The following is an 11383-nucleotide window of genomic DNA, read 5'->3' as shown; positions in this document are numbered from 1 at the left end:
GAGACCGGAAGGAGAGGGCTTTACGGGTACAATTACAGGACAACGTGCCCGATTCCAAGATGGTGGCGCCACGGCTTCGATCTCATTGGGGGTAAATGGCCAGCGGCCCCGCCCCTTGCCAGTTTCACACATGGCCGCCATGAGCCTCCTGCTCCGGGCCGCGGCCGCTTTGGGGACTCGCAAAGTCCTGTTCAGGGCGGCAGGCGGGGGACGCGCCTCCTTGCTGGGCAGAAATGTCGTGTCCTCCGGCAGCATCGGTATGGAGCCCCCAGGCGGGGGGAGCTCGGTGTCCTCTGTCGTGGGGTGACCTTGGGGAGCGGGGTGGGGGCTCTGGGGACCGGTGTGTCTGCGGAGGGGGCGGGGAGCGCGGGGGGTTGGGTAACTGGGTTTCCTCTGGGGAAGGGGGTACTGTAGGAAGAGCGGCTCCTCTGGAGAGGGGGGATCCCTCTGATGGTGGTGGGCTCTCCTTTGGGGAGGGGCGAGGGGCGCCTGTGAGGAGAGAGGGGGGTTTCTTCAGTAGGGAGGGGGGTTCCTCTTTCTAGTGGTTAGACCATCAGTCTGGAGGACCTGGGTTTTATTCCTGATTCTGCCACTCGAGTTATGTGACTGATTGTGAGATCCAGGCCCATGGGTACCAGCTGGCAAAGGGTTCCACTCCTATCAGGCCTGATAAACTCACTGCACCTAATACACTGCTTTTATAGTATTTGTCTATGAAGACTTTCATGTGAGGCTTTAAATGAAAGCCAGGATCATGCTGATCATTAATATCGTTTCAGAGTAACAGCCGTGTTAGTCTGTATGTGCAAAAAGAAAAGGAGGACTTGTGGCACCTTAGAGACTAACCAATTTATTTGAGCATGAGCTTTCATGAGCTACAGCTCACTTCATCGGATGCATGCCGTGGAAACTGCAGCAGACTTTATTTATACACAGAGAATATGAAAAAATACCTCCTCCCACCCCACAGGACAGTACTCAAGTACACAAGTACTCCTTTTATTAATATCGTTGTGAAATGTACAAACGCTACATAAAACGTTACGTATGTGTAATGAAAATGTTTTAAGGTCTGTGTCCAAGGCAATGCTGACAAACAGGTTTTGGGTCAGACAAAGGATGTTGATTGGGATTCACATGTCTCTCTTTTCAGAGTAGCAGCCGTGTTAGTCTGTATTCACAAAAAGAAAAGAGTACTTGTGGCACCTTAGAGACTCAAAGAGAATGCTCAAATAAATTGGTTAGTCTCTAAGGTGCCCCAAGTACTCCTTTTCTTTTTACGTATCTCTCTGTTGGCCATGTAGATTAAGCACTGTAAAGCAAAACAATGAAAGCTCTGTTTACATATGGAATCAATAGGAAAGGTGCATACAAGAAAAGAAAACAAGCCATAAGGCTTAGCCTGGCCATGTGCAAAGACAGTGAACTTTGGGACTGTGAGTAGAAGGCAGAAAAATCCTTCACCGAGGAAGGAAAAGGGCAGTGCTTTTGGCATTTATGAAAGAGGGATCTCAGACTTGTTGGTTGGAGATGCTGAAAGAAGGCTTTGGTTGAGAATAGACTGCTTTAGACAGGAGGGTAGCCTGTTAAATTAAGTGTAATCTCTAAAGTGTGTTATAATTTTGTTTTATATGTAACTTTTCTGTTTCCATTGTCTTTACTTGCTATCACTTAAATCTTAGCCTTTGATAATAAACTTATGATTGTTTTCACTGTAAATATATCTCAATGCTAAGATGTTATATAGGAGCTGACTTTCAGTTAAGTCAAACATGTGTATATACTGTCCTCTTGGGGATAGCGAACCTGATATTTCTGTGAGTGTCCAGTGGTTAAGGGCTGGACACTACAGGGAAATGATTCAAAGAGGACTGCAGTGCAAAGTAACAGCTAGCATAAGCCCAGAGAAGCGATGTTGGGTGGCTGAAGGGCTGGCCATGTCAGAGACACTCCCTGCCTCTGTGAGGGGGAGACAAGGTGACACAATCCTGGGCACCCTGAGAAAGGATCACAGTGACCTTGGGCAAAATACTCATTTTTGGTTTCCCTTTGTGAAAAGGAGCTAATATGATCCTGTGTTACGGGGTGGTCTTTGAGAACTGTAGATGGGAGCTGCAAGTTGTTTAATTTTTTCTTGAAACAGCTAGCTAGGAGGCCTTCTGGAACATCTTCAATTCAAGTCTGTTGTTAGGGACAGTTGGTTGTGTTGTATGCTGCTGCTACTCTTTCCTCTTGCATGTTCTGTTGCTAAAGGTATTTACTTGGAAATGGAGAATTTTCTCATTACTTTAGTCTTGTAATGTGTACCGATGAGAAGGTCCTTGCACTGAGCCACATTGAACCCGCTGGGATTCTTTGCTGGTGCAGAGATCTGCTCATGCTGAGCTAGTGGCAAGGTTGGAGCCTAAATGTCCAGCAGGCCCCCCCGCTTAATGTGTAGTACAGCCAGATATATAAACTTCCTTTTCAGTATCTTAGTCCTTGCGTCTACCTGCTGATTTCATTTCTGTTCATAATGCAGTGCAAAACTGAGAGAGCTTGTAGTCATAGGCGCAGGTGTCCACTTAAGAGTCAGTATGTCACCTCCACTCCTGTTCCACGATTGACCTGGGGGGGGTCAAAATTTTGGCCACCCCAGCCAAAACCTAGTAGCATGCTAGTGTGTGAACTTACCTAACTGTAGAGATTTTTATATGGAAGATTCTTGTGCAAATGAAATTTTCTTCAACTCATCTATTTTCCCTCTATGACTTGCTCCATAGAGAGTTTTATCTTGGAATATCACCACTTCTGTAACATACAATTGGGGCTAGCTCTAGGAGTCCTGCTGTCCTAGGCAAAACAATAAATACCCTTACCAGCCTGCAGTTACCCACCCCTTACTGAATGTTTTACTACTTTTTTTTTGCCTGCATTGCAGAGCTTCTCCTGTACATAATCACTGCAGATAGGAAAAGGACATAATAATACCCTGGTTTAATTTTGCAGCTCCAGTACGACATGGAAGCCATGGGAAAAGAATGTTTGTCATCAGGCCAACAGATTTCTATGATAAACGATTTCTGAGCTTGCTGGTAAGTTAATTTTTTGTTGTTGCAACTCTTAATGTAACTTAAATAATTTGTAAATGATGGACTGTGTTTAAGGCATTAACACACTCATTCCTATTATTTACAATGCAGTAGCATCCCAAACATATCAGGCACTAGCCACACAAACAAGATTTCCTAGTCCCTATCATGAAGAACTTGCCATTTATAAAGACAAAGATGGGGCAAAGGGATATGTCATACCAGCCAAGTAGTCAGGATGGTGATTGACATCTGTTATGTTAGTGACCTTTTTTCTTTTTTAAATTGTGTGTGTAGTATATGTAAACTAACTATCTTCAATTGGCCCCTTTTAAGCTATTGTTAGTTAACTGCTACTTTTTTATTGTTACTGCTTTAAATCCTTTCCTGTTGTCTTTTTTAATTTTAACTGTCATCTGTTTTCCAGGTTTAGTAATATTTTAGCTCTTGGCTGTTTTAAGTCTTGTAAAACTTCTCCCAGTCCAAGAGCCCCCCATTACTACCCCATAATAAGTGTACCTCCTTCCATCCAGCCCACCCACACCGGAGATTTAGGCTCTGTAGCCCTGATCCAAAGCCCGTTCAAGTCAATGAAAGGATCAGATCCAGTATGTGGGGGAAATAGTCAGTCAGGTGGGACTTCATGGAGTGAGGGCAGGGGTCTATATGACCTCACTTATGCCCTGCAATCACTGATCATTGTATCTTTTTAACAGATTTTATATAAAAATATTAATTCTCAGCTTGCAATGGTTTTTTTAAAAATTGCATTTTGACTCAAGTTCAATCAAAGGTAGTTTTAGTGCTTCATTATAGTTAATCAGCTCCAGGCTTTGAGTAATATTGTTTTACCTAGCAACAGTATTGCCTAGTAATTAGAACAAGAGACTGGGATGGAGAATTTATATGTTGCATTCCCAACTCTGAAACTGATTCAAATTTATAATGTTGTGATGTTTATGATGTTGTCAAGTCACTTATTTTCTCTGGTTTCAGAGTAACAGCCGTGTCCTGGAAATGGCCCAACTTGATGATCACTTTAGATAAGCTATTACCAGCAGGAGAGTGGGGTGGGAGGAGTCTCATGGTCTCTGTGTATATAATGTCTTCTGCAGTTTCCACAGTATGCATCCGATGAAGTGAGCTGTAGCTCACGAAAGCTCATGCTCAAATAAATTGGTTAGTCTCTAAGGTGCCACAAGTACTCCTTTTCTTATTTTCTCTGTGGCTCAATTTGCTATGTTGTAATGATGGGATTAATACATATATCACCTGGGTTTTGACGCATGTTTACTGTTTTCTGAAATGCTTTGAGATCCTTAGCTGGAAACACTAGTATTCCAGTTGCAATAATAAATCATATTTGATGTTATACAGAAGAAATATTGTGGAAGTTCAGATTTTGGTGTTCTAATACAGGAGAGATAATTGTAAGAGTAACTGAGATTTGCAGAAGAAGTGGTTTATTTTTCTGTCAGACTGATCTGGTGTCTTTTTCTCTCCCCCTGCTAAATAGAGATTCTATATATTATTGCCTGGGATACCACTAGCAGTACTTATAACGTATGTCAACATCTTCATTGGTAAGCACTTCTGTGTTGTTTAACCAAGCTACATTGTTAAAGTTGGATAAAGAAAATGAAATAGATTGGATAGTAAATTGAATTTCTTCAAAGGATTGCTTGGAAGACCCTTATCTCTAAAACTGGCTTGGTAACTATGGGTCATGTTTAAGGCTGCATGTCTGTCATGGAAATCACGGATTCTGTGATTTTTCCGTGACCTCAGTGACTTCTGCAGCGGCTGGTGCAGTTGGCTCTGGCAGCCCCTGGGCCAGCCATACCAGCCTCTGCTGGGGCAGTCTCTGGCCACCGCGCCCTCTCTCTCTCCCCGTCTTCCCCCCAGCAGCAATAGTTTGGGTGTGGGAGGTGGCTCAGGGCTAGGGCTGGGGCAGGGTGTTGGTGTGCAGCCAGCATGTCCCTGTAGTTCCTAGGTGGAGGGGCCAGGGGGCTCTGCGTGCTGCCCCTGCCTGCAGGCACCACCCTCACAGCTCCCATTGGCTGTGGTTCCTGGCCAATGGGAGCTGCAGAGCCGGCGCTCGTGGTGGGGGCAGTCCGTGCGGAGTCCCCCTGGCCTTCCCTCTCCCTAGGAGGTGCAAGGACATGCTGGCTGCTTTCAGGGAGCCGGGTAGGGAGCTTGCCAGCCCTGCCAACCCCCTGCTCCCCAGCACCAGCGGGGGTTCCGGGCCGTGAATTTTTGTTTACTGCCTGTGACCTGTCCATGACTTTTACTAAAAATACCCATGACTGAAACGTAGCGTTAGTCATGTTATGTAAAAATATACTGAAGGGGAGAATCCAGTAGCTGACCTAACATCTCTTTCTTCTCTAGCTGTTCTATAAAATGCAGGGAAGCTTCGGAGAATTGATCAGCAGTTATACATGTGTCTATTCTCCATTTGATATTCTTGTAGAAGTCATATTTGCATCAGCGATGTTTATGTATGTGCGCAGCAGAGCTGCGCACATAATGAAGAGGATAATGTTTTCTGTATCGATTTAAATGTATACCTTGTGCATATTCCAAGATAAGTGTACAGAATATGCATTTAACAGGAGACTGCCAATTTAAAATCAAAATTCTTCCTGACTTTTCTTTTGACCCTACAATGTAATTAACCTCAGATTGCGTTAATTGAAAGATCAGAGAAAAATGTATTTAATTTTTTTTCATGCTTGTTTACCTTGCGATAGCACTTTGGGTACAGTCAGTTTCACTCTTTCCTCTGTATAGTCCATCATTTCTTTTTGTTGTGTGGGTTAAAATATAGGCATGTGTATTTGTAGAACAGAATGGGCGGGAGGACTCAGAAGCAGGTATAGTATCTGAAACTACTTCCAGACTGTTCCAGCTCACTTTATTGAAACCAAATAGAATCAAATTGATAGTATCTCTTTAAATATGTTGTTTGTGAAATGCTCTTTAATTGGCCTTTATTGGTATAAGGAAAGTAAAGTGTGTTTCTAAAATGTCAATAGTATTGAACATCCCTCCATTTTCTGTTGTCAGGTGAAGCTGAACTTGCAGAGATTCCAGAAGGTTATGTTCCAGAGCACTGGGAATATTACAAAGTGAGTACAAAACTATGAAAGGGATATGGCATTTCCAGTACACTCCTCCTCATCATACATCAATCTTGGGAGGAAAATATTTAAAATGTGTTGGAAATATTAATGAGGATATCTGCTACTTTATGTGATTGGATCTTCATGCAAATATACAGTTTTCAAATTAAATACATGTTATTTTATTAGATCTTTGTTTTTGGTATTCTAACAGTAGCAGATGCAACTGACATGTAATGTACATAGCTGGGTAAATAGTAAGAGCGCTGTACGTGAAGTTGTGAACATAAAATCCATAAATAACAAAAGCACTCTTACCAAGTCAAGATCTAAATCTCTTTTCTGGTCACCAGTCCATCGGGGTTAGTTTGTTTTGTTTTTGTTTTTGTTTTTTTAAACATTCCCCTGAGCTCCAGGTCCTGAGATACTACACTTTAAAATTACATTGTTTATCCCATCTGAATGCCTTTCAACGAACAGCAGGAAATTCATACTTTTATAGTAGGACTGTCAATCGCAGTTAATACCTGTTATTAACTGAAAACAAAATTAATGCATATGTTTTTTAAATGGTGTTAATCGCATACATCTGGTTGGGGAGGGAGGCATCAGCTGTGGAGGGACCTGACAGTGTCCGGTCAGGCACAGTAACGCCAATCTGCCTCTGGGGGCGGGGAGGCAGGAGAGGAAGTTGCTCCCATCCTGGCTCCAGTGGAGAGATAGGGATCCTGACCCTGCCGTGCCCCAGTGCTCCCAGCTGGCCTCTTGCTCCGGAGATGGGCCTGCCCCTCCACGCACTGTGTCCCAATGCCTCTAGCAAGCCCTTCACTCCAGGGACCAACCTCCCCCACACACTGTGCTACATTGCCTCCAGCTGGCCCCTCGCTTCAGGGACCGATCCCCTCTCCCCCCATTTTTCCCCCATGCTGTGCCCCAATGCCCCCAGCCGGCCCCTTGCTCTGGGTACCGACACCCTCCCCCCCCATGCCATGCCCCATTGCTCCGAGATGGCTCTTCACTCTGCAGGGTACCCCATAGAGAACAGGGACCTGCTGAGCTCAGCCTCCCTGCACTAGCCTCTCCTCCCATGTTGCGTGCCGAGTCCCTGTGGTAAAATACACCCTCTCTTGCAAACAAGGGCTCACTCAGCTGAAGGGAGCCCACCTCGCTCAGTAAAAGGAGGTGAGCCTGGTGAGCCCAGTACCAGAAACCATCGTTCCAGAAGCAGCAGCAAGACACCCCCTCCTCCTGCACAAGTTATTTCTTGCTCCCCCCCCCACACACACACATCGTCACTCCCTGTCCTCACAGAACCTCCTCCTGCACAAGTCATTGCTTCTCTCCCCTCCTCCCCCCCATCACCCATCCTCCTCCAACACTGAATGCAGATTTCTAAGATGAAACTCTCTTCCTGTTTGGACAGGGAGCAAGCCTGGCAAGCTCAAAAACCCAACCCAACAGGAGCAGCATCAAGAATTCACCCTTCTCCTGCACAACTCACACCCCTCCCATCTCCACAATACTGACTTTCTGAGATAAAAAAAAATCTTACCCCTTCAGTAAGCCAAGATGCCGCTAAAGGAGACACATGATACAGGCTAACCTAGCAGCAGCAGGAAAAAAAGCCTCCTGCACAATTCACTCCCCTACTGAATGCTAAAATGCTGAGGTAAAATCTTTCCCTATCCTCGGCAAGGACTGAGTGGACTTGTAGGCTATAAAGTTTTACATTGTTTTATTTTTGAGTGTAGTTATCAAAATAATAAGAATAATGTCTGTAATTCTGCACTTGTAAGTTAAACTTTCATGATAAAGAAATTGCACTACAGTACTTGTATGAGGTAAATTGAAATACTATTTCATCTGTTTTACAGTGCAAATATTTGTAATAAAAAAGTGAGCACTGTACACTTTGTATTCTGTATTGTAACTGAAATCAATATATTTGAAAATATAGAAAACACCCACAAATATTTAAATAAATATGATATTCTATTATTAACAGTGCGATTAAAACTGCAGTTAATCGCTATTATTTTTTTAATCTCACGATTAATCATGATTAATCTTTTTAATCACTTGACAGCCTATTTTATAGTATTTGTCAGCAGTGAATCAAAGTCCAATATCTCACAACTTTTCAGGGTTAAAAACAAAGATTTTTTTTATGCCATCAGAAAGCTGAGAATCACAGCCCTAGTGGCTCATGAGATGTTACTTTACAATTGTCACTGATTTTTTTTGATGTAGCTATATTTTTATTTTTGTTTTTAACTGGCTAATGATTGTACATAGCAATACACAGACCTCTATCTGACTAGTTCAGTTTACACGGGGATTGAAAGATTAGACAAAAGTTTCCATGTGCAAGCAGCACTTAGTATAAAGATTACTGAATCTTTACAGTAATAGGTTTGGAGTCCATTTTATGGAGATTATGGTAGCAGTTTTTGATTAACTCTATTTCAGCAATTGTCTGTCTTTGTTCTTAAAATATGAAACACAGATTTTCCCTCATTTTAACTGACCTCTTTTTTTTTTATTCCACAACAACCTATTCTATTGCGTGTTATCTTGGATAATGTCAAAAATGGCAAATGGGTAACTTTTTTTTGATAGGCCCCGATTCTGCAAAAATTTACTCATGTGCTAAACTGTATTAACTGTGAGTAATCCTGTTTAAATTAGTGGTAGTCATGATAGTGAAGTAAACTACATAAGTGTTTGCAGAATTAGGGGTATAGAACTTAACATAATTTTTAATTACACGTTATCATGGTAAATGGGACTAGAAAGAATATTTAAAAGTGTGGTCAAATTTCCCTGTCATCATTATTTGTGGGGGTTCTTGCGTGGAAATTATATGAATAATCTAATAGTCTTATTTTCATCTCTTCCAGCATCCTATAACTAGGTGGATTGCTCGTTATCTCCTTGACTCTCCTGAAAAGGAATATGAAAAAATGTTGGCCATAGTTGATAGTGAAGCTAAAAAAGCTGACCTAAGGTAAAGATAGGATGGGTTTGCTGAAGCTTTTAAAAGCCAATATGTACTGTACTAAACCATTTCAATTATGATACAATAGTCGAATTTTTCTCTTCAATTGGACATCTGATCAGGGCTTGAAAAATCCTCTGGCCCTTTGTGAGTGAGAAGCTTTTCCTGGCAAATATTGGTTCTAAACCATCCGTTTCTACAGAATGTAACTTTAGTTTAAAAAAATAATTGTAACGATAACTCTTCAAACACAAACCAAGTGTAAACCAATGCAGTTTTATCTTCCTGAGTCAGGAGACGGACAATTGCTGTGCTTCTGCTAATGCTTGTAGATTTGGTCTGGTTTGTTGCTACTGTCCAGAAAATCAGGGGCACCAGTGACATTGTCCAGTATCATGTTAGTCTCATGCTGCTGTTGCTTGGGTAAACTGAGCACTAACAGAGGAGGTGCTAAGCTTCTTGGAATGTTGCTCCTAGACTTTCTTGGTGGAGCCCCTCCCACCTTCATCTTTTACCAGATACCTTCCAGTGAGAAATAACCAGGAAAGTTTTCAGTTCATGATTATGAAGGAGACTACTGTCTATGTTTAGAAATCTCATCAGGTTTTTTATTTTTATTATTATTATTTTATTATTTCTTCAGCAAGTTTACTGAAAAACCAAGTAAATATAATGAAACACAATGATGGAATATTTAAGACCATGGATAAATCTTCGTATTTGTAGTATTGTTCCCATGGTCGTCGTAGAATATAGAGGACCAAATGAAATGCTGATGTAAGAGGAGATGACTCCTTTGATATCAGTGTTTAGTGTGGCCCATGGAAGATGATAAATTACATGCTGAATTTGACTTTCATTTTCCATTTCTTATAGGCTGAAGGAATTAGAGGCACGTCGACTAATGAGAGAGAGGGGAGATGGGCCCTGGTATCACTATGAGACCCCTGATAAAAATCTTATTGATTATTCTGCTAAAGCAACTCCTGACAATTAAGCAGTTAATACACTGTTTCAGAAGGGCACCCACAAATAGCGACTGAATAATGTAATGTGTATCCTGTTGTTACTTGCTGACTTAAATAAAAGTTTCTATTTCAGTATTTTTCAGTGTTGATTCTAGTAAGTTTTTAAACGGACAAACTTGTTGCTAATCATGTACAGCTTTAAAATGTGTACAGGTGGAGAGAATGGCTCTCATGTCAGTTGCTAATAGTTTGTCTGTTTCCCAAGGGTGTCAGTAGGTAATAATACTGGTTTTGTAACATGTTTCTCCCCCCCACTCCACGAGGATGGTGGTCACCAGCACATTTCACACAGGTTATCAAACAGCCAGACTGACCTGAGCTAGATTGGAACAAGTATCTGAGAGGTGAAAGACTCTATTCCATTACTAAACCATCTCTCATATATTCCCATACCTAACTTTAAATGAATTGTATGAGAAAATAAATCATAACTTTATTTTTTATGGATAGTAATAAATGAAATGGAAGTCAAAGCACTTTTTAATATGTGAAATATTTCATAGAATGTAAATTAAGTGGTGTTTTGGTTTTTTTTATTAGATCTTCAGTTATTTGGAACATCTCAGATCCAAAAGCCCCATCTCCATCACTATAGACAACTCCACTATCTTCCCTGCCAGTCAGGCTCACAACCTCGTTATAATAGTCTTCACACTCATTTCATATCCAAACTGTGGCCATAGCCTTTCATTGCTTCCTCTATATCCCTACAAATAACCTTCCTCACCACTCAGTCCATGCTACTCTCCTCTATGAATATCTTAATTAGCTTCTTGCCTTCCTCCTCCGTTTCAAACCTCCCACCATCGTCTTTAAGGCTCTGCATAACTCAGTGACAGTCTGCCCTTATTTCCTCCTATCTCCAACCATTTCCATATCACCTATGGTCTTTCTAAATGCCCCTTTTATCTCTTTCTTCCCCTTGTGTCTAAACCACCTTCTGAGCTTTGGGCGCCCTCCCTGTAAAGCCAATTCCTCTGAAAGATACTCCTTACACAATGCTTTTCAACAATGCTGAGTGGCTTTTTTTTTTCTTTAAGCAGCATTTAAAAAAATCTGCAACCTCTGTTATGTTCTTTACTATAATTTGTCTGAATCAGACTGTAAGCTCCATTGGGGCAGGGAGTGTCTTCATCCATACAGGGCTGAAGACACTGTCGG

The 11383-nt window shown here is 41.8% G+C and overlaps 1 protein-coding gene across 2 annotated transcripts; it reads left to right on the top strand.

The window, feature by feature from the left end:
• The first annotated feature begins 95 nt into the window (after positions 1 to 95).
• Positions 96 to 10297, top strand: NDUFB5 (NADH:ubiquinone oxidoreductase subunit B5). Of its 2 annotated transcripts, none has more exons than XM_073359321.1 (6): positions 96 to 257; positions 2989 to 3074; positions 4588 to 4654; positions 6141 to 6202; positions 9097 to 9203; positions 10071 to 10297. In XM_073359321.1, exons 1-6 carry the CDS (start codon positions 131 to 133, stop codon positions 10189 to 10191), a joined length of 570 nt encoding a protein of 189 aa, XP_073215422.1. In that variant the 5' UTR covers positions 96 to 130; the 3' UTR covers positions 10192 to 10297. The 2 variants fall into 2 exon arrangements, with proteins under 2 accessions (XP_073215422.1, XP_073215420.1); XM_073359319.1 differs by lacking the exon at positions 96 to 257 and adding an exon at positions 804 to 990.
• Positions 10298 to 11383: the final 1086 nt, after the last annotated feature.

Source organism: Lepidochelys kempii, chromosome 9, assembly GCF_965140265.1.
Source record: "Lepidochelys kempii isolate rLepKem1 chromosome 9, rLepKem1.hap2, whole genome shotgun sequence".
In the NCBI taxonomy this organism is placed as follows: Eukaryota; Metazoa; Chordata; order Testudines; family Cheloniidae; genus Lepidochelys; species Lepidochelys kempii.
This window is presented reverse-complemented; position numbering and strand designations above follow the sequence as displayed.